The sequence below is a fragment of the Tachyglossus aculeatus genome, chromosome 2 (assembly GCF_015852505.1).
Source record: "Tachyglossus aculeatus isolate mTacAcu1 chromosome 2, mTacAcu1.pri, whole genome shotgun sequence".
NCBI lineage: Eukaryota > Metazoa > Chordata > Mammalia > Monotremata > Tachyglossidae > Tachyglossus > Tachyglossus aculeatus.
Window position 1 is genome coordinate 44,035,639 of NC_052067.1, and position 24,465 is coordinate 44,060,103.

The 24,465-nt window shown below is 42.0% G+C and overlaps 1 protein-coding gene across 1 annotated transcript in view; it reads left to right on the forward strand.

Moving 5' to 3' along the window:
- WDR27 (WD repeat domain 27) overlaps positions 1–24,465 on the forward strand; it is a 269,128-nt gene that overhangs the window by 32,146 nt on the left and 212,517 nt on the right. Inside the window, exons 9-15 of the mRNA XM_038770610.1 lie at positions 2,099–2,216; positions 9,991–10,094; positions 10,716–10,783; positions 12,778–12,899; positions 19,006–19,088; positions 20,826–20,904; positions 23,384–23,461. Coding sequence (XP_038626538.1) covers positions 2,099–2,216; positions 9,991–10,094; positions 10,716–10,783; positions 12,778–12,899; positions 19,006–19,088; positions 20,826–20,904; positions 23,384–23,461 — 652 coding nt within the window. The remainder of the gene's footprint in view (positions 1–2,098; positions 2,217–9,990; positions 10,095–10,715; positions 10,784–12,777; positions 12,900–19,005; positions 19,089–20,825; positions 20,905–23,383; positions 23,462–24,465) is intronic.

The following is a 24,465-nucleotide window of genomic DNA, read 5'->3' on the forward strand; positions in this document are numbered from 1 at the left end:
CTGGGAGAGAGAACAGGTATTTTAATCCCCATTTCACTGATGAGGAAACTGAAGCACAGAAGTTAAGTTGACTGTCCCAAGGTCACACGGAAGGCAAGTGGTGGAGGCAGAATTAGAACCCAGATCCTCTGATTCCTACGTCTTTATTGAGAAAATTGAAACCATCAGGTGTGATCTCCCTAAAATCTCACCTGTTCCTTTCCAGTCCTTCCATCCTCCTGGCCCTTTTTTCGTCTCTCCCAACTTTCCCAGCAGCGTCTCAAGATGAGACATCCCACCTCCTCTCAAAATCCACACCCTCCACTGTGCCTCCGACCCCATCCCTTCGCACCTTATCAAAACACTCGCCTTCTCCCTCCCTCTCTGACCGTCATCTTCAGCCGTTCTATGAGTATTTACTGAGCTGCAGAGTACTGTATTAAGCACTTGGGAGAGTACAGTACAGCAGAATTGATAGACACGTTCCCTGCCCACAGTGAGCCTTTTCCCTTTCTTCAAAGCCTTACTGAAGGCACATCTCCTTCAAGAGGGCTTCCCTGACTAAGCCCTCATTTCCTTTTCTCCCACTCCCTTCTGCATCACTCTTGCGATTTGATTTGCCCCCTTTATTCACCCTTCATCCCTTCAGTACTTCATTCATTCATTCATTCATTCAATCGTATTTATTAAGCGCTTACTGTGTGCAGAGCACTGAACTAAGTGCTTGGGAAGTACAAGTTGGCAACATATAGAGACAGTCCCTACCCAACAACGGGCTCACAGTCTAGAAGGGGGAGACAGACAACAAAACAAAACATGTGAACGGGTGTCAAGGCATCAGAATAAATAGCAGTAAAGGTAGATGCACATCAGTAACCAAATAAAGTAAATAGAATAGTAAATATGTACAAGTAAAATAAATAGAGTAATAAATCTGCACAAACATATATACAGGTGCTGTGGGGAGGGGAAGGAGGTGGGGGGAGTTGGGGAGGGGGAGAGGAAGGAGGGGGCTCAGTCTGGGAAGGCCTCCGGGAGGAGGTGAGATCTCAGTAGGGCTTTGAAGGGAGGAAGAGATAAAAGATAATTGGCTTAGACATAGTCCCTGTCCCACATGGGCCTCACAGTCTTAGTCTCCACTTTACACATGAGATAACTGAAGCACAGAGAAGTAAAGTGACTTGTCCAAGGTCACACAGCAGACAGTGGCAGAGCAGAATTAGAACCTCAGTCCTTCTACTCCCAGGTTCGTGTTCTGTCTACTAAGTCATGCTGCTTCTCTCTGTGGGCAGGGAATGAGTCTATCGACTCTGTTACATTGTACGCTCCCAAGTACAATGATCATCAATCGTATTTATCAATGCATCAATGCTCATCAGTGCATCAATGCTGTGCACACAGAAAGCACTCGGAAAATACGATTGATTAATTTCCCCTAGACCACACAGCTTCTCTGTAATGATAAATTATTCAGACTTACCAGGCATTCTGCCACTTATCCTTCATATTTTTTCACAATTCTTGGGTGTGTGTTCTCCGGTTTTGGTACTGGTTCACATCTAATTGATCAATTTGGTCTCAAACATCCTTTGTGACTATCACATCATCATCCAGTCGGTCAGTTAATCTATCTTTTTTATTGAGCCCTCACTGTGTGCAGAACACTGTACTAAGTAGGAGAGTACAGTATAGCAGAGTTAGTAGTCACTTTCCCTGCCCACAGTGAGCTTACAGTTTAGAGGACGGTCATCCCATTCCATGTCATCCCATCAGCAACTCATACATCTATTTATTCATTCATTTATTTATTTGACTGTGTCCAAACTTATTAACTTGTACCTTAATACACTGCCTGGCACATATCAAGCGCTTATCAGTCATTATTATTATTGATTGTTAGATTTGTTTCATTATCTCTGTCTGTTCTCTTTTTCTTGGAACGTGTTGTAGGTGTGAAATTTTTGTCTGCCCGGCTGCTGCGTTTTGATTGTGTCTATTATAATAGGCAGTTCTCTGGTTTATGGCAGCATTGGTTTCTGAAAACTGCTTCTGAAATCCACTGGTGGTAACGTTGTAATTTTCATCATTCATAATAACTATTAACGACTGTGTTCTCTAGGTGAGAACCAGTTTTCCTGCCCGAGGGTTCAAGAAGAAGAAAGGGCGGAAGCCACGTTGCCTGTACTTAGGCTGGAACTCTGTGATCAATCATTTAATTTCAATGCAGAATATGATTTGTAAGTATATACCTATAAGTATATAAGCTTATATAAACTTAGCTAAAAATTAACATAAAGGGAATCACTAGAATCCTTTACTCTGAATGAATTATGGTGAAAATACAAACCAGTTAGCATCGTCAGTAGCTTACTACTTGAGAGAAGGGACCATGTCTCCTTGTATTTTGTGTTTCTTACACAATACTCTGCACCCAGGAGATACTCAGTAAATGCTGTTGGTGATGATCACATCTTTGAAATCACCAGGGTAGCTTTGGTGTAGCTCTTGATCCCTTGTTCTTTTGCATCTCTCATGTTCAAAATGTTGGTAAATCCAGAGGGTTTTTTTCTCCACAACATTTTCTTGATCTGCCCATTTCCCTGTATCCAAATGCCTTCTATCCTGGTCCAGGGGCTTATCCTAACCTGACTAGACTAATAATAATACTAATAATCATGATGGAATTTGTTAATTTGGAATTTGATCACACTTTTAGACTGTGAGCCCACTGTTGGGTAGGGACTGTCTCTATATGTTGCCAATTTGTACTTCCCAAGCGCTTAGTACAGTGCTCTGCACATAGTAAGCGCTCAATAAATACGATTGATTAAGCACTTACTATGTGCCAAGCACTGTTCTAAGTACAAGGTAATCAGGTTGACCCACATGGGGTTCACAATCTTAATCCCCATTTTCCAGATGAGGTAACTGAGGCACAGAGAAGAGAAGTGACTTGCCCAAGGTCACACAGCTGACAAGCGGCAGAGGCGGGATTAGAACCCATGACCTCGGACTCCCAAGCCCGGGCTCTTTCCACTAAGCCACGAGTCTGCCCTGTTCCAGAGCTGACTGAGGCTCAGAGAAGAGAAGCGACTTGCCCAAGGCCAAAGAGCATTCATTCATTCATTCAACCGTATTTATTGAGTGTTTACTGTGTGCAGAGCGCATATTAAGCACTTGGGAAGTACAAACCGGCAACATATAGAGACGGTCCCTACCCAATAATGGGCTCACAGTCCGGAACGGGGAGACAGACGACAAAACAAAACAAGTAGACGGGCGTCAGTACCATCAGAATAGATAAGTGGCGGAGCTGGGATTAGAACCCGCGACCTTCTGACTCCCAGGGCCGTGGTCTCTCCACTAGTCCATGCTGCACCCAAGATAATGCACAGGAAGGATTGGGACTCAAACATGTCTGCGTACTTTTAAAAGCTCAGCAAATTCATCATCAATCGTATTTATTGAGCGCTTACTATGTGCAGAGCACTGTACTAAGCGCTTAGTTCATAACACATTATCAAGCGTACTAAAAATCATACTGCTCATTGACGCAGCACGGAATAGTGTTTAGAGCACAGGCCCGGAATTCAGAAGGTCATGCTTTCCAATCCTGGATCGGCCACTCGTCTGCTGTGTGGCCTTGGACAAGGCACTTCACTTCTCTGGGCCTCAGTTACCTAATCTGTAAAACGGAGAACGAGACGATGAGCCCCATGCGGGACAGGGACTGTGTCCAACCCGGTTTGCTTGTATCCACTCCAGTGCTTAGTACACTGCCTGGCACATAGTAAGCACTTAAATGCCACAGTTATTATTATTATAAAGGCACACAGAGTCCCTGTCCTATACGGGGCTCACAATCTAAGAGGAAGGGGGAAAAGACTGTGAGCCCACTGTTGGGCAGGGACTGTCTCTATATGTTGCCAATTTGTACTTCCCAAGCACTTAGTACAGTGCTCTGCACACAGTAAGCACTCAATAAATACGATTGATGATGATGATGATGATGATGAATCCCCTTTTTACAGGTGAGGAAAATGTGAAGTGACCCGGCAGGCAAATGGCAGAGCCAAGAGTAGAATCCAGATCCCCCGACTCCCAAGCCCATTTTTTTTTATGTGACATCATCATCATCAATCGTATTTATTGAACGCTTACTATGTGCAGAGCACTGTACTAAGCGCTTGGGAAGTACAAATTGGCAACATATAGAGACAGTTCCTACCCAACAGTGGGCTCACAGTCTAAAAGGGGGAGACAGAAAACAAAACCAAATATACTAACAAAATAAAATAGAATAGATATGTACAAATAAAATAAATAAATAAATAGAGTAAAAATATGTACAAACATATATACATATATACAGGTGCTGTGGGGAAGGGAAGGAGGTAAGATGGGGGGGATGGAGGGGGGGCAAGGGGGAGAGGAAGGAAGGGGCTCAGTCTGGGAAGGCCTCCTGGAGGAGGTGAGCTCTCAGCAGGGCCTTGAAGGGAGGAAGAGAGCTACTGAGGCACAGAGAAGTTAAATGATATGCCCATGTTCACAAAAATAGATGTGACAGTCAGAATTAGAACCCAGATCCTTCTGACCTCCAGGTCCCTTCTCTACCCATTAAGCCATGCTGCTTCTCTATCAGCTGTTTGCGTTTATATCATTTTTGAGGTGTATCTCTGTGTCTGAATATTAGTTTTCAATTAACTAATCAATCAATCTGGGATATTTATTGACTGCATATTTTGCGTAAAGCATCATAATAAGTACTTGGGACTCTGTGCCCTAAACAAAGCAACCATTCCCCACCCTCATTTAGCTGACTAATAGGGGGTGACAGATACATATTAATTGCTTACAAATAGTGGGAGGTGAAGGAAGACCATGGTTATAGTGTCATTCAGTAGTAGTTACGGAGCACCTACTCTATCTCTGTGAGGAGCACTGTAATAAGTGCTCGTGAGAGTACAATAGAATTAGTAGTTGTGATTCCTGTCCTCAAGGAGTTTGCAGTCTAGTGGGAGAAGCAGATCAATCAATCAATCAATCAATCATATTTATTGAGCACTTACTGTGTGCAGAGCACTGTACTAAGCACTTGGGAAGTACAAGTTGGCAACATATAGAGACAGTCCCTACCCAACAGTGGGCTCACAGTCTAAGCAAACACACTAATGGAAAATTACAGACAGGAAGGAGTCAAGGAATACATAAGCTATGGATAAAACTGCTTTGGGAGTGCTTATAGGTGGTATAAAGTACTGCCATGAGAGTTGGGAGAAAGTAGCGAGATTAGAAATGAATTTAGGAAAGTATATGGGAGGAGACGTGATTTCTAGACCGTGAGCCCATTGTTGGGTGGGGACCGTCTCTATACGGTGCCGATTTGTTCTTCCCAAGTGCTTAGTACAGTGCTCTGCACACAAGAAGTGCTCAATAAATACGATTGAATGAATTTCAGGAGGGTTAGGAAGATGGGGAAAACTGTGGTTAGTACAGTGCTCTGCACACAGTAAGCGCTCAATAAATACGATTGATTGATTGTGGTCTAGTGGTCTGACCAGGCCTGTGGGAGCGGGTGAGCCAGAGGTTGGTGGTGGGAGAAATGAGAATGAGGAATGTTGAGTACGTTAGTTGGCAGGAATGAAGAGGGTGAGCCGAGCTGGGAGAAGAGTATAGAGAAGTAAGAGGGAGAGAGCTGATTGACTCCCTTAAATTCAAATTGTCAGGAATTTCTGCTTGATGTGGAGATGAATGAGCATTCATATGAGGTTTTTGATGAACTATAGTTGCATGAATATTTCAGGATTAAGTAGCTGAATAAATGATAACATATAACTATTCATATGTGACTATATATGCATAACTATTCAGATATATATGTAGATGCTTAAGTGCTGAGGATAGATATAAACGTATGTTCAGTTGGTATCATCATCATCATCAATCGTATTTATTGAGCGCTTACTGTGTGCAGAGCACTGTACCAAGCGCTTGGGAAGTACAAGTTGGCAACATATAGAGACAGTCCCTACCCAACAGTGGGCTCACAGTCTAAAAGGTATGACTTGGGGCTTAGAAATTGGTGGGTCTACATGATAATGGGGGGTAAAAGATGTTTTCAAGGATAAACAGGTTCAATTTATTCTTTAGATTAGTCTTTAATGAAGAGATAGCAGAGATTTCCACGCCCCAATTTATTTTTTGAAGGACGGTGGTCTAGCGGAAAAGGCACGGGCCTGGACATCAGGGGTTTGCAGTTCACCCAATATCACAATTATCAGCGACCATTACTAGTTCAGTCGATCGCTTAGCGTCTACAATTCAAATTTATCTGTGTGGTTATAAAGGTACTAGATTTACATAAAATTTGGGCAAGATTAAGAAAGAAGTTAAGCACTGCGAGGCCTCAAAATTGTGGTTCTAATCCACAATTTACGTGTTGTAAGTCAGGCAGAGGCCTACCCGTTCCTAGCTTGGGCAGTGGCTAGCGAGTGGAAGGCAATCTGCTGCAAGTCAGAACTCACCTATGCTGGGCAGCAGCGGCACGGGAGAGAGCCGAGGGCGGAGGCTGGAGTTTGCTGCGTGGAAGGACGCAATGGTAAACCACTTCCAGATTTTTACCAAGAAAACTCTGGATCCACTACCAGAACGATTGCAGATGGAGATGGGGCGTTGTGGTAGAGATGCATCCTTGGTGTCACTATGGATCAGACGACTCGACGACGTAAGACAATGACTGCTACGTCTCAGTTTCCTCATTTGTGAAATGGAGATTAAATATCTTTTCTCCCAGTAAGTCAGTCAGTTGTATTTAATGAACACTTATGGTATGCAGAGCACTGTACTAAGCACTTGGGGAGAGTACAGTATAACGATGGAACAGACACATTCCCTGCCCACAGTGAGTTGAGCCCCGTGTGGGACGGTGACTGTGTCCAATCTGATTATCTTGAATTTACCCTAGCACTTAGTACAGTGCTTGTCATATAGTAAGCAATTTACAAACACCACAATTATTATTGTTTGAAGCACACAGGTCAGATAATAATGATGGCATTTATTAAACACTTACTATGTGCGAAGCACTGTTCTAAGCGCTGGGGGGCTACAAGGTGATGAGGTTGTCCCACGTGGGGCTCACAGTCTTCATCCCCATTTTACAGATGAGGGAACTGAGGCCCAGAGAAGTGAAGTGACTTGCCCAAAGTCACACAGCTGACAAGTGGTGGAGCTGGGATTTGAACCCATGACCTCTGACTCCAAAGCCCGGGCTCTTTCCCACTGAGCCACGCTGCTTCTCTGAGCCACGCTGCTTCTCTGATGAAATGTTTGAAATTATAGTTACCACACAGGAATTTTAGACAAGAAGCGGCGTGGCCTAGTGGATAGAGCATGGGCCCAAGAGTCAGAAGGACCTGGGTTCTAATCCCAGCTCCGCCACTTGTCTGCCGAGTGACCCTGGGCAAGTCACTTCCCTGTGCCTCAGTTATCTCATCTGTAAAATGGGGATTAAGTCTGTGAGCCCCATGTGGGACATGGACCGTGTCCAACCTGATGAGCTTGTATCCATCTCCACGCTTAGGATAGGGCCTGGCATATAGAAAACACTTAACAGATACCATTAAAATAAACAAACAAACAAAAAGAATGAGTCTCCAGAGTCCAGGCAGAGTGGCAGCAGGGAGAGGGAGGAAATGAGGCAATGTTGGCATTGTTGCCAATTGTGTATTCTCCTGGGCCAATCAATCAATCAATCAATCAATCGTATTTATTGAGTGCTTACTATGTGCAGAGCACTGTACTAAGCGCTTGGGAAGTACAAATTGGCAACACATAGAGACAGTCCCTACCCAACAGTGGGCTCACAGTCTAAAAGGGGGAGACAGAGAACAGAACCAAACGTACCAACAAAATAAAATAAATAGGATAGAAATGTACAAGTAAAACAAATAAATAAATAAATAAATAAATAGAGTAATAAATATGTGCAACCATATATACATATATACAGGTGCTGTGGGGAAGGGAAGGAGGTAAGATGGGGGGATGGAGAGGGGGACGAGGGGGAGAGGAAGGAAGGGGCTCACACAACTCAACTGCTCAACTGCTGCCTTGCTTCACACTCCCTGTTTAATAATAATAATAATAATAATGATGGCATTTATTAAGCACTTACTTACTATGTGCAAAGCACTGTTCTATGCGCTGCGGGGATACAAGGTGATCAGGTTGTCCCACGCGGGGCTCACAGTCTTAATCCCCATTTTACAGAGGAGGTAACGGAGGCTCAGAGAAGTGAAGTGACTTGCCCAAGGTCACACAGCAGGCATGCGGCGGAGCCGGGATTCGAACCCACGACCTCTGACTCCAAAGCCCGTGCTCTTTCCCCTGAGCCACGCTGCTTATCTTTACAACACTGCTTTAGTGTTGTAAAGATACCCTGAGATAAGTGGATACTCCTACTAATAATAATTACGGTACTTATTAAGCACTTACCATGTGCCGAGCACTGGTCTGAGCGCTGGGGTAGCTACAAATTAATCAGATTGGATGCCAGGAGGCCTTACCTCCTCCAGGAGGCCTTCCCAGACTGAGCCCCCTTTTTCCTCTCCTCCTCCCCTTCCCCCCGCCACCCTACCTCCTTCCCCTCCCCACAGCACTTGTCTATATTTGTACAGATTTATTACTCTATTTTATGTGTACATATTTACTACTCTATTTATTTTGTTAATGATGTGCATATAGCTATAAACTCGACTTATTCTGACAATTTTGACACCTGTCTACATGTTTTGTTTCGTTGTCTGTCTCCCCCTTCTAGACTGTGAGCCCGTTGTTGGGTAGGGACCGTCTCTATATGTTGCCGACTTGTACTTCCCAAGCGCTTAGTACAGTGCTCTGCACATAGTAAGCGCTCAATAAATATGATTGATTGAATGAATGAATGAATGAATGAATGATGCAGTCCCGGTCCCACTTGAGGCTCACAGCCTCCATCTCCATTTTCAGTTGGGGTAACTGAGGCCCAGAGATGTTAAGGGACTTGCCCAGGGTCACACAGCAGAAGTATGGCAGAGCAGTGATTAGAACCCAGCTCCTCGCTCCCGGGCTTGTGCTGTACCCACTTAATCACGCTGGATTGAAAGAGGGTGGAAATGCTAGCCCGCTGTTGGGTAGGGACTGTCTCTATATGTTGCCAACTTGTACTTCCCAAGCGCTTAGTACAGTGCTCTGCACACAGTAAGCGCTCAATAAATACGATTGATTGATTGATCTGCTGAGATTCTTTTTTGAGTAACGGGTTTGCAGTTCACCCAATATCACAATTATCAGTGACCATCACTAGTTCAGTAGATCACTTAGAGTCTACAATTCAAATTTATCTTTGTGGTTATAAAAGTACTAGATTTACACAAAACTTGGGCAAGATTAAGAAAGAAATTAAGCACTGCGAGGCCACAAAATAAGTAATCTTCTGAGAAGTATTCTGCACCTCGTGCTCCAGAACAAGAACTTTGTTCACTACCCAGCTGCTGCTGGATATTCAAAGCTGGAAAACTTCAAATTAAGAGGGTTTTTTTTTTTCTAAAGGAGACCCAGACATGAGTTTTGAGTGTAAAGTCTCTCTTTAGAAAGGAAACAAGTGCTCATTTTCTACAACCTGACCTAAACAGTTTGATAAGGCAGAAGGATGTTTCCACATTCAAAATAAGGAAGGCGCAAAAAAGTGCCAGAAGAGTAACATTTAATAACAGGGGATTTGGGGATAATTTTCTATTTTTCAGGAGCAGCCTACCATCACCCCTAAAAATAAAATCTATTTTCTTCTAAACGTGAGAAAACTGTAATTCAAAGAGTGAACGGTAATGCTTCACGTATTAAAACAGTCGCCTGTCCGGGTGAAATGCCAATGGATTTGTAATCCACTTTGTGAAACCTAACAGTGTCTGTTCTCCTGAGTAATGGAAAACTTAGAAGCTGTTTTTCCTTTTCTTTTCCTTTTCAAATTAGTTTTCCAGTTACGAACGCCAGACGCTTGTGGATAGGAAGCTCAAGTGGTTTATACGTAATTAACTTGGCAAACTTTGAATTAGAAGCTGTTTTACATTATAAAGGTAAGATTCGAACATGCTAAAATGACATACATTGTTAGAAATGTCTTTGTTTTAAAACCATAAAAAAATGCATTACTGATTCAGATACCAGGGGCTGTATCCAATCTGATTGTATTCTATCTACTGCATTGCTTAGTACAGTGCTTGGCACATAGTAAGCGCTCAACAAATACCACAATTATTACATCTATGCTCCCAAATGACCCATTATTTGGTTTGTAGACAATAGCATCCCTGTCTTTTTCTTGTTCTGTCCTGCTGATTTGATTTTCCTTCCTCTATCTTCCTTTCTTTCTCTGGATATTTTTCCCCCATCGCTCTCTGTCTCTTTTCTACTGCCCCTTCTTCTTTTCCTTTCCTGACTTTTCTTCTTTTCACCATTCCTTTGCTGTCTGTTGTTTGTTTTTCCTGTCTTTTTGACCCTGCCCCACTGGATAGCCAGTTCAAATAAACATGTCACCAATAAGTATGTTTTATGTTACAGTTTAGGTGGCAAAGCCAAGTCATTAATTAGTGGAATTTGAAATTACAGCTTATAATGCATTCACATTTTAGAGATACATTTTCCCTTGATTTCTGGAAAATCATTTCAGAATTTGTAAATTTTATTTTTTAATTAAGATTTCAGTGAGCTGAGCATTCAAGTTGCTGGATCATGTGCAATCATGAACAATCCTGTAAATCAAAAGGTGAGTTGTGGAAATAAATAACCTTAAAATCCAAATTTTTCATCATTTTAAGGTGCCAAACTTTAATTTGTTTTCACTCGATTTTAAAATTATTTGGCGTAACAGCTCCATTTGGCTGGCCCCTTATCTGTGAATTCTGTACAGTTCTGTATAAACTGTAAACTCTTTAAATTTTCAGTACTTGGAGTTCATAGTCCTAATCTTCCCCAGAAATACTCCTCTGATGATTCTAGCTGGTACTCCCAGATTTTTCCGGTGATTCAGGATTCCCTTGTGCCTGGGCCAGACCTGAGTTTTGGAGGCCCTTCTTCGAAAACTTTTTAGGGAAATGGTGGTCAGCTTTCTGGTGTTTTCTCTAGATAGAGGATTTTCCCCAGCTAGAATACTCAGTCTCTGATTTTACTAGTGTCACTCATAGAACAACTATTTTGCTGATATTATACAATGATTCGAGGCTCCAAAACAGTACAAGAATCCCTTGACATTCAGTTTTGTCTAACCTAGTTCTTTGTAGTGGTAGAATTTCCCTCTTGGACACAGCTGAGCTAATCAGGTTGGACCCAATCCCTGTCCCACACAGGGCTCACAGTCTTAATCTCCATTTTATAGATGAGGTAACTGAGGCACAGGGAAGCGAAGTGACTTGCCCAGGGTCACACAGCAAACAAGCGGTGGAGCTGGGTTTAAAACCCAGGTCCTTCTGACTCCTAAGGGCTTAATAACGTCCACGATAATCATTTTGGGTCCTTGGCTACCCCAGCAACTGCTGTGGTTAAGGTTGCTGTAATGGGAACTTTCACGTACATCTCTGTAGACCTCCCTGTCTAGGATAAAAAAAATAAACAAAAATAGAACGGGAGATCAAAGGGAGAAAAATAACAGAACTGAAGAAGAGGCAGGGCAACAGGTTAGGATGACACAAGGAAACGAGGCCAGGACATAGAGAAGCAGCGTGGCTTGGTGGAAAGAGCATGGACTTGGAAGTCAGAGGATGTGGGTTCGAATTCCGGCTCCTCCACTTGTCTGCTGTGTGACCTGGGGCAAGCCACTTAACTTCTCTGTGCCTCAGTTACCTCATCTGGAAAACGAGGATGAAGACTGTGAGCCCCTCGTGGGACAACCTGATTACCTTGTTTCTATCCCAGTGCTCAGAACAGTGCTTGGCATATAGTAAGTGCTTAACAAATACCATGATTGGTATAATTATTGTATAAATGAAAGGCAATAAAGAGAAGTCAAGGAAACAAAACACGAGAAGAGGAGGTGTCAGACAAAAGTGCCATGAAGTAAGGACAGAAAAATTTTGGAAAAATCAGTTGGGTAGGAGATGATATATAGTTATACTCAGTTCTGTCATCAGGCTTGATTTCACAGCACATTTTGGCTAGAAAATGTACAAGGAATTGGGGAATAGTCTTCTGACAACATGACCTGTTTGAAGTCAGTGCTGGAAGAAATGATCTGTGTACATATATGCAGCTAAGCATTAATGTGGGGCCAGTCATGGTGACTACTCAAATGCAAGTTTTCTTTGGTCCAGGATTTTTCAAGAATGAACATATGTGTTGTAGGAAACCTGGGTCTACATAGGGAGGAAAAGTAGGAGTAAGTAGGGTTGCCTTTTCTGAGTTTTAAAAGTTGCCTTTAATTCCTAATATATTTATATTTTGCTTCACTGGTTCAAAGTCCTGTCCCCTGGAGATTCATTCAATCGTATTTATTGAGCACTTACTGTGTGCAGAGCACTGTACTGAGCACTTGGAGATCTTAGTTCTAGAAGTCTCACCACATCACTGGACTTAATGAGACTTTTTTGAACTTTTGCCCCCGGAAGAAACCACCGTTTATAATGGCTTGGACGATCTGTCGGGTTCCTCGCTCCTGTGTGTCAACTCTTGCTGTTGTGTGACATTTATAATTTTGGTGGCGGTGGACATCTTTTGTGCCTTTAATGATATAAACAGATGTATTCTTTCGTGACTGCACCCCTGTAGGTTTTCTGTTTGCTCACCTCGAAGTTGGGACATCAAATTTCGATCCTGGAGATTGATTTTCCTTCCCTCATGAAGTCACAGCAATATTGCAAAACAGGAAAGACTCTTTCAGTTATTCCCAGGTACATTTTAAGAGCTTGAATACGTCTGTGGAGAGAATGTATTTTATAAGGTGATGCTACGAATTAACGGATAAAAGACCAATGTTCAATACAGAATTCACTCCAGAGATAGAGTTGGGGATAGAGGGTTTTCTCTGTTATGGTAATGCATCTGCTAGTTTTTAATCCCCCACTTGTTGCCCATCATGTCCTGTCAATCTGCAGCTGTTACTTCCCAACAGGGTGCTTTTTTTCTGGTTACTGACATTAAATTTAGCTTTGCCTTATAGCTGTACTGCCCACCTTGCTTGGCCTAATAGATAGAGCACAGCCCTGAGAGTCAGAAGGACCTGAGTTCTAATCCCGGCTCCGCCACTTGTCTGTTGCGTGACTTTGGCCAAGTCCCTTCACTTCTCTGGGCCTCAGTTACCTCATCTGTAAAATGGGGATTAAGACTGGGGCAGAGACTGTGTCCAACCCGATTTGCTTGGATAATAATGATAATGATGGTATTTGTTAAGCGCTTACTATGTGCAAAGCACTGTTCTAAGTGCTAGGGGGGATACAAGATGATCAGGTTGTCCCGCATGGGGCTCACAGACGTAATTCCCATTTTACAGATGAGGTCACTGAGGCACAGAGAAGTGAAGTGACTTGCCCAGAGTCACACAGCTGACAATTGGTGGAGCTGGGATTTGAACCCACGACCTCTGACTCCAAAGCCCGTGCTCTTTCCGCTGAGCCCCACTGCTTCTCTCTGGGATCCATCGCAGAGCTTAGTACAGTGCCTGGCACATAACGAATACCACAATTATTATCACTATTATTAGGCATCTCTCTTCGCAATTTGCTGTACAACTACAGCTGGGTAACTTACTATCATCCTTTCCTTTCATACATACTGTATTGTGTTGAGATGAGCATTGCCATTACCGTTGAGTATGGTTGATCAGTGACCGTGGTGAAACTTCTTGAGAAGCTGGAAGTGTCTTTGGTATAATGTTCAGATCAATCAATCAATCAATCAATCGTATTTATTGAGCGCTTACTATGTGCAGAGCACTGTACTAAGCGCTTGGGAAGTACAAATTGGCAACACATAGAGACAGTCCCTACCCAACAGTGGGCTCACAGTCTAAAAGGGGGAGACAGAGAACAGAACCAAACATACCAACAAAATAAAATAAATAGGATAGAAATGTACAAGTAAAATAAATAAATAAATAAATAAATAGAGTAATAAATATGTACAACCATATATACATATATACAGGTGCTGTGGGGAAGGGAAGGAGGTAAGATGGGGGGATGGAGAGGGGGACGAGGGGGAGAGGAAGGAAGATCTTCCAGTCAGAAAGAAGATTGACCCACTTTGGTTTGGTAGACCTCCCCCTTTTGTCTGCCAGTTTCCCGTAGAAATACTGGCCTTAACTATTCAACTTTCAGCTTTGAGAAGCAGCATGGATAGAGCACGCCTGGGAGTCAGAAGGTCATGGGTTCTAATCCCGGCTCCATCACTTGTCTGCTGGGTGGCCTTGGACAAGTGACTTCACTTCTCTGGGCCTCGGTTACCTCAAGTGGAGCATGAGACTGTGAGCCCCACATGGGACAGGGACCGTGTCCAACCTGATTTGCTTGTCTCCACCCCAGTGCTTAGAACAGTGCCTGGCACATAGTAAGCGCTTATCAAATACCACAATTGTTATCATTATTCCTAATAATAATAACTTTCTACTTTTTTGGGCAATAAGCTTGATCATCATCAATCGTATTTATTGAGCGCTTACTGTGTGCAGAGCACTGTACTAAGCGCTTGGAAAGTACAAGTTGGCAACATATAGAGACAGTCCCTACCCAACAGTGGGCTCACAGGCTAAAAATGACATCATTCTTTCATTCAATCAATCATATTTATCAAGTGCCAAATGTTTGCAAAGCACTGTGCTAAGTGACTCTTTCATGGTTGGTATCCATGGTGGCCTATCAAACAGATATCATCCTAGAGTTACAAGTTGGGAGCAATATCCATTATTCCTACTCCCTTCTGGGCAGGCTCTGCATGCTCCAGTGAGGCCAGTAGCAATGAGAGCACGGTTCCTTAATTGCTTTCCAGTTTACATACCCCGCCTCCGTCAACAAGATAAAATTTACAGCAGTTACCCAGTTCTGCTACCTTGGCAGTGACCTGTTCAATGATGCCCAGATTATTCAAGGGAGAGGAAACAGAGTGGAAGAAGCCAGTAGTGTCCTTTGGGAGGCTACAAAACAGAGTATGGCATCCATGAAGCACCAAGCCCACGTCAAGTTGGAGGTCTGCGAAGTTAGCATAGCTTCTGCCCCGCTTTGAGGCCCGGATCTATTACAGCAGACGCAACCAACTCCCGGGCAGTGTCTTCAGTGTCACCTTCAAGCCGTATTCAACCTCAAATGGCTAAAAGTCAGTTCCAAAATGCAACATCAAAGCAACGTTCATGGCCACGCGGTCTTGCCGGGGCGGACAAGGGTGGAAAAATGGATGACAGCGGTATATCTGAGCCGTGGCTCGGTGGTAAAATGAAATTGGGAAATTGGAAAGGAAGGAGGATGGGGGAGATGTTTTCCAGATAAAATGAAACCAAGTGTCAAGCCGTGCTGCATCCCAGCTGAGAGCGGGTGGTCAGTTGTCACAGTTGGACCAGGATGGCAGACCCTAATAAAAATGCGGTAGCTGTTTTGGGGCCAAAGCTCCTTTAGGATTGAGAAATGAGAAATGTGAAAACAGCAACAAAAGGGCTTAAGCAGCAACATGGCAGCATAACATGCGACAGCTTGGTGTGTGTCTGTCTATCTCGTAGTCAGGACTGAAGATTTCACTTAGGTCTTTTCAGTCACCCTTGTGTCCATAAGTGCTTCTGTTCTTTCTTTCTGTTCTTCATACTTCACTTTTATCTGTCGTACTTCAAAAATCCTATCTGCTGAATGGTGCTTTGGTGTGGAGTCACTCTGGCATTCAGGATTAACATGGTTCACGTGGTTAACGCGGTCATTTAGAAGCCAGGCCAAAATGATTCTGGCAGTGGGGATCAGTGTGATATCCTGGTAGTTTCTCCCATCGGCTCTAGCCTTTCTCTTGGAAGATGACCCTGGTTTTCATTGCCTGGCAAGCTTTTGGCTAAAATCCCAAATCCCAGTCCTAGTACCTTTCTCTCCAGTCATGTCAGCTCAGGACACTACCTAGGAAGTTGCTAGTCGAGGAGGTGACCAGCGTGGAAACCCAAGGGAGAGTAGTGTTTTGTTTATGTAGTGCACTGTTCATTCATTCAGTCAATCGATCGTATTTATTGAGCGCCTACTGTGTGCAGAGCACTGTACTAAGCGCTAGGGAAGTACAAGTCGGCAACATATAGAGACAGTTCCTACCCAACAACGGGCTCACAGTCTAGAAGGGGGAGACAGACAACAAAACAAAACATGCAGACAGGTGTCAAAATAATCAGAACAAATAGAATTGAAGCTATATGCACATCATTAACAAAAGAAAGAATAGTAAATATGTACTAAACGGTTCCCAATGGCTGTTAACACTGTCCAGATATTTCCTAACATAGTGTTGTGGTGACCCAGCCAAGAGGAAAATGTCTCAGTTGTATTTTCAACACAGTCTTATAGATGTCTCTTAAATATCTGATGCAGAAAGAAATATTTGGTACCACCAGCATCTGAATCTTCCATGTCCCATAGCAGGGCATTGGGGAATTTCGTTGTTTGGAGAAAGTCTTGTAGACAGATAACCTCTACCTAGTCAGTGAGTAACAAATATCCTATGAATTGTACATACCAGTGTAAAAAAACAAACAGGCAAACAAACACTCCAGGGGAAGGGGCAGGGAGTTGGTAGATCAGACTCAAACTTCCCTATTATTAATTGAAACTCCCCGATTGCTGCTCCTGCATATTCCCCTCGGAGCCAGGATGCCGGCAATCCCCGCTACAGTCTTCCCCACGTCGCTCATTTATGGGAAGCTGCATGGTGTAGTGGCTAGAGCCCGGGCTTGGGAGTCATCATCATCATCATCATCATCATCAATCGTATTTATTGAGCGCTTACTGTGTGCAGAGCACTGTACTAAGCGCTTGGGAAGTCCAAGTTGACAACATATAGAGACGGTCCCTACCCAACAGTGGGCTCACAGTCTAAAAGGGGGAGACAGAGAATAGAACCAAACATACTAACAAAATAAAATAAATAGAATCGATATGTACAAGCAAAATAAATAAATAAATAGAGTATTAAATATGTACAAACATATATACGTATATACAGGTGCTGTGGGGAAGGGAAGGTCATGGGTTCTAATCCCGGCTCCGCCAGGTGTCTGCTGTGTGACCTTGGGCAAGTCTCTGGGCCTCAGTTACTTCATCTGTAAAATGGGGATTGAGACTGTGAGCCCCATTTGGGACAAGGACTATGTCCAAACTGATTTGCTTGTATCCACCCCAGAGCTTAGTACAGTGCCTGGCACATAGTAAGCGTTTAGCAAATACCTCAACTAACTACTACTACTATTTTGTGACAGTGGGCAAGCTGGGAGGTTAAAAGGCAGTAGACAGCCTTCTCCTCCCGTCACCCTTCTCTCAGAAACAAGATGGAGATAGGGATGGACCCTTTAATTAAAGCTTCCTGGAACAAAATGACTGGAGTTCTTTATGAGTAATAATAATAATAATAATTATGGAATTTGTTGAGCGCTTACTATGTGCCAAGCACTGTTCTAAACACGGGGGTAGATACAAGGTAATCAGGTTGTCCCACGTGGGGCTCACAGTCTTAATCCCCATTTTACAGATGAGGGAACTGGGGCACAGAGAAGTGAAGTGACTTGTCCAAGGTCACACAGCAGACAAGTGGAGGAGTCGGGATTAGAACCCGCGTCCTCTGACTCCCAAGCCCGGGCTCTTTCCACTGAGCCACACTGCTTCTCTTAACCCTCTCCACCCACAGTGCCAGTTTCCCCAGGGTCTCCAAACCTCTCATTCCTGCACAGGCCTTGGAGAGGACTGACATTTTATTTCTTGGCCAAAGCACTACAATTTCTAGTTTTGATACTGTTAGTGTCCCCGGAATCTACCTTTCTTTTCATAATACCCCTAGCCTCTCAGCTTCCCAGTTCGGGATGGTAAAGCAAAAGAAAATCAAGATATGCACTCATTAACTTTACCTCTCTCTTTGTCCTGCTTGCTGAGCTCTCCTATTAATTCCCAAGTATCAAGTATGGGTGGAAGGTGTATTTTTCTGGGGCAGTAGTGCGCTCTTCTGGTTCTGGGACAGTGCTCTGCACACAGTAAGCGCTCAATAAATACGATTGATTGATTGATTGATTGGGACAGAGAAACCAAGATCTCCCAATCCCCTAGGACAGAGGGCTACGATACATAAAAAGTTGTATTTCCTCGAAAACTCGGGAATTATTCACCTCTGTTAACCATCTGCGATTAATGCTTGTTTTGATGTGCAGCCTGGTGTGTAGTTTGCGATGGTTATTAGTTATTAATAACTAATTAGTAAGTAGTATTAGTAACTAATTACTAATTAGGAATTAATTCCTAATTCCTAATTAGTAAGAAGTTATTAGCCTTGGTAAAACCACACAGCCTTAATAAAGGCCTCAATTCCTCTCTTCTACTCTCTTCTGCATCACCCTTGCTCTTGGATTTGTACCCATTATTCACCCCTCCCTCAGCCCTACAATAATTATGTACATATCTGTAATTTATTTATTTATATTAATGTCTGTCTCCCCCTCTAGACTGTACGCTCATTGTGGGCAAGGAACGCGTCTACCAGCTCTGTAATATTGTACTCTCCCAAGCCCTTAGTACAGTGCTCTGCATACAGTAAGCACTCAATAAATTCATTTACTGACTGATTGATTGTTATAGATAATTCATGTACATGGATGACATAAGGTACGAGTAAGGGAAGGACAAAGTTAGAGATGTTGGTATGCAGATCTTCAACCGGAGGGATGAATTTCAAGGCCAGTAATTTCCACTTCTCCAACGATCTCATGGTGCCATCGTCACATTGAATGACCTGTGGGGCTGATCCTGAAAGTCATTTCTCATATTCTCGTGCTTTTATTTTCAGTAGTGGTCTCTTACCTACTTCTCCCCTGTGCATTGGAGCTGCTAAAAAGAAAACCACCCAGCCAGGCAGCCAAAAAAAATCTGGTCAGTATAAGCACCCCATGATGGTTTAAAGCAGTAAATTAATGTTTAGGCTATTCATAGTATTGTTTTTTAATGCACCTGGTATTTTAGATTTGCCAACTTAAAAATGTTACGCGTTTTTCAAGCCATGAAGATGTTTTAGCCTTTTAATTAGCTCTAAACCCATTTTTAGCTTGTAAAGTATAAGCTTTTTAGTTTGTTTTAAGATTTTGAAGTATATTTGTGACAATCAATCAATCAATCAATCAGTCGTATTTATTGAGCGCTTACTGTGTGCGGAGCACTGTACTAAGCGCTTGGGAAGTACAAGTTGGCAACATATAGAGACAGTCCCTACCCAGCAGTGGGCTCACAGTCTAAAAAGGGGGAGACAGAGAACAAAACCAAACATACTAACAAAATACAATAAATAGAATAGATAGTCTAATAGGGGTGACAAGTACTTCAAGAGGTCAGTCTGGGATTTGGATCTTACGGCCGGCACAGATTTACCCAGCATCAATTACACTAGCCTAATAAGAGTCAAGAAGCGCACCACTGTTTCTACAAGCAAATCACAATTTTATTGATTTTTATTGATTTATTCTCTATCTGCCTATAGTTCCCTAAGTATACTCATGCACAATTGTATCTCCTTGCAGACACACACGCACACACACACACATGCACACATATCCACATATATCCCCCCACACACATACATATATATATAGCTATATATATATCTAGATATATCTAGATATATATCTAGATATATCTAGATATATATCTAGATATATCTAGATATATATATAGCTATATATATATGTATGGGTGTGGGGTGTGTGTGTATATAGATATATCTAGATATATATATCTAGATATATATCTAGATATATCTATATATATAGATATGTAGATATATATATATATATAATATATATATATAGATATAGATATATATAGATATATAAATCCTCACACTCCTTGCAGTCCAGGCTCAGGGCAAGGATGATGATCGGAAGCTGGGAAACCACCATGCATGGAGTTTTAGATGATGGAGTGGTTCTAAAGGTCTCCGGTAGGGACCATCTCTATATGTTGCCGATTTGTACTTCCCAAGCGCTTAGTACAGTGCTCTGCACGCAGTAAGCGCTCAATAAATACGATTGAGTGACTGAATGAATGAACCTTTGAGGGACATCCACAGTTAGGGGGTGAGAGGCAGAGTAGGCCTCTCTGAGAGGTTTTCCCCCAGCTAAGCCCTCATTTTCCTTATGCTTCCTTCTGGGCCACTTATGTTTTTGTATCTGAACCCTGGATATTCACCCCATCCTCTGCCACACAGAGGATTTATTTACATATCCGTAATTTATTTTAGTGTATGTCTCCCCCTGAAGACTGTAAGCTCATTGTGGGCAGGGAATGTGTCTACCAACTATGTTGTATTCTCCCAAGCACCTCAGTACACGGCTCTACATACAGAAGACTCTCAAAAAATACCATTTATTGACTGATGCACTAATTAACTCTGGATCGGTGATCTGAGAGATCTACTGATTTGTCCTCAGGCCTCTTTCTCTTTTACCCGACTTATGCCGTGCTGCGGCCCAATTTCGTACCAACTAGGAATTGGGCTCCTACGGTGTCTGCTAATGTTTCTTCCCCAACTTAAAGAAATAGTGCCCCTGTCATTTTCGTAACAAAGCTGCCATGCTAAAGAACATTTTGTTAACTTTTCAAATTGCTTGAATTCAGATGGAAAGAACAAAATAAAAGACCAACCTCTGGTTTTTCACAAAAAAGTTCGATCATCGGGTTATCTGTCCATGCCACGGTGAGTAATAATAGTAATAATGATAATGATAATAATAAGGATGTTGGTATTTGTTAAGCACTTACTATGTGCCAAGCACTGTTCTGAGCTCTGGGGGAGATACAGGGTAATCAGGGTTGTCCCACGTGGGGCTCACAGTCTTAATCCCCATTTTACAGATGAGGGTACTGAGGCACAGAGAAGTGAAGTGACTTGTCCAAAGTCACGCAGCTGACAAGTAGTGGAACCGGGATTAGAACCCATGACCTCTGATTCCAAGCCCATGCTCTTTCCACTGAGCTACACTGCTTCTCATAGGATGTCGGTAGTACATTTGTTTAAAAATCTGACTACCTATTCATGTATACCCCATGATGCAGTTGTGGTTGTATCATGAACAGCTATAGCATGCATTACATTTTCCTATAGACTTATAATATAGAATATAGAATAATATATAATATAATATAATATAGAATAATATAAACAGGATCCATTCCAAAACCTCTGGAAAACTATGACCTTCTTCCAGGCAGTAGTATTTATTGAGTGCTTACCGTTTGCAGGGCGCTAAGCACTTGGGAGATTGGTAGAGTTGATAGGTTTCCCGCATGATCTATATTCTTTGACATTAAGTATCACTGAACTATCGCTAAATCTTTGTTCAGGTAATTCAGAGCATAACATCACAACATTAAATAAATTAGGATCTGTAGAATAATTATGAATCATTGCAGGAGGCTGCATAATTTATTTATTTATTACTCTATTTATTACTCTATTATTACTCTATTTATTTATTACTCTATTTATTTATTTATTTATTTTACTTGTACATATCTATTCTATTTACTTTATTTTGTTAGTATGTTTGGTTTGGTTCTCTGTCTCCCCCTTTTAGACTGTGAGCCCACTGTTGGGTAGGGACTGTCTCTATACGTTGCCAATTTGTACTTCCCAAGCGCTTAGTACAGTGCTCTGCACATAGTAAGCACTCAATAAATACGATTGATGATGATGATTGATGATAAGTAGAAGCTTTTTCTGCTAATAGTGGTGGTGGTTTTTCAATTTGATGATGAACCTGCCCACTTTATATTGAGCAATACCCTTCTTATTGTCCTTACAAAGTGTCCTGTAACACACCATCTCCTTCTAAACATTCACTCAGTCATTCAGTTGTATTTATTGAGGTCTTACTTGAACTCCTCTTTCCATCAGGTGTTTCTTCAATTATTTTTATAAATTCATTTGCTTACTTTAAAATTGACTCCATGCTCCAGTAGTGTTTTTTTATTCATTCATTCATTCATTCAATCTTATTTATTGAGCACTAACTGTGTGCAGAGCACTGTACAAAGTGCTTGGGAAAGTACAGTATAGCAATAGAGACAATCCCTGCCAACAACAAGCTCACAGTTTTAATTTTCATTCATTCAATCATTCATTCATTCAGTCGTATTTATTGAGCACTTACTGTGTGCAGAGCACTGTACTAAGCGCTTGGGGAAGTACAGTACAGCAATAAGGAGAGACTATCCCTGCCAGCAACAAGCTCACAGTCTTAATTTTGTTGGTTTGTTACTCATTAACGAAGTGCATGGCTTGAAAGACTTAATAGGCATATCTGCACACCAACTGTTTCTTCTTTTACTAACCAAATCATAACTGAGTTTGAGCTTTCTGCATAAATATAGTGAATTATAGACAAAGCCAAATCTTTTTCCAAATTATCTATTCATGTAAATACCATTTTCTCTCCTTGCTCCATCATCAGTTTTTAGTTCGTTTGTGTTTGTAAAAAATGCGCTTCGTTCAAGCGCTTAGTACAGTGCTCTGCACATAGTAAGCGCTCAATAAATACGATTGATGATGATGATGATGATGGTTGAAAGATTCACGTTTGAAATATTGTGAGGGACAGCACACTGATTATTTTATGTTTCAGATGCTCTCATTTAACTGGAATTGTTCGGTTTGTTTCGCTCCGCACACAGTAAGCGCTCAATAAATTCCACTGACTGATTGCTCCTATTAATGATAAAGGTTGTTAAGTATGTGAATCAAGCACATCAATCAATCAATCATATTTATTGAGTGCTTACTGTGTGCAGAGCACTGTACTAAGCGCTTGGGAAGTACAAGTTGGCAACATATGGAGACAGTCCCTACCCAACAGTGGGCTCACAGTCTAAAAGGGGGAGACAGAGACCAAAACCAAACATACCAACAAAATAAAATAAATAGAATAGATATGTAAAAGTAAAATAAATAAATAAATAAATAGAGTAATAAATATGCACAAACATATATACATATATACAGGTGTTGTGGGGAAGAGAAGGAAGTAAGATGGGGTGGATGGAGAGGAGGACGAGGGGGAGAGGAAGGAAGGGGCTCAGTCTGGGAAGGCACATAACAAAATACCTCAGTATTACAGCAAACCGTATTTCTCTGCACATTTTAAAGTGTCACAAAAAGCGAATTTTCTTTCCAACAGAAGAACTATGTTTTCACCAAAAATGAACAGAAGTAACGACATTGGAAAATCTTCAAAGCCAAGAACCAGTTGCCAGTGGTATGTAATACCGTTGTGCATTAGGCAAAAAGTAAAAGGAAAACAGTTCCTTTTCATGTCATTTGCAGGTAATTTCCAAGCATATGCTTTAAAAAAGTGCTTAGTTATGTAATACAATCGTTCTACTTTATTCAGCTTTTTAATATACAGAAGCAGGTGCATCTAGTGGATAAGCACCTGGGTGCTAATACTGGCTTTGCCCCCTGACTGCTCCGTGACCTTGGGCTGGTCACTTAAATTCTCTGTGCCTCAGTTTCCTCATCTGTGTAGGCAGTGGATGTGTCGGTTATATTTTTGTGTTGTACTCTCCCAAGCACTTAGTACAGTGCCTTAGTAAGCATTCAGTAAATTTGATTAATTAAATGGGGATTCCGTACTTGTTTTTTCTCCTATTTAGACTATTAGCCCCATGTGGAACAGGGACTATGTTTCACCTGATTATCTTGTATTTATTGCAGTGTTTAGTTCAGTTCTTGGCACATAGCAACTGCTTAACAAATACCACAAATATTTGTTAAGCGCTTTCCATGTGTCAAGCACTATTCTAAGCCCTGGGGTAGAGACAAGGTTATCAATTTGGACACAGTCTCTATCCCTCATGGGGTTCACAGTGTAGGTTGGAGGGAGCCGAATTTAATTCCCCTTTTGCATATGAGGAAACTGAGGCACAGAGAAGTGAAGTGACTTGCCCAAGGTCACACAGCAGAGACGCGGCCGAGGCTGGATTAGAACCCGGGGCTTTTGACTCGCAGGCCCATGCTTTTTCCAGGAGGGCCTTGGGGCTTCTCTAATATTATTATTAGTTGCAAAAAAGGAAGCACGGTGTAAATTGCTACATGATAATACAATTTGAAACATGTTTTTGTTTAAAACTTCCATTTTGTACAATGCTGATTTTTAAAAGCTTTGTTCTAAGTACATCGTATTAAATAATTTCTAAGGAAAGCACTTTAAATAGTCTGAACAGTTCCGTCAAAGCAGCCGGTATTTAATCCAAACCAGGT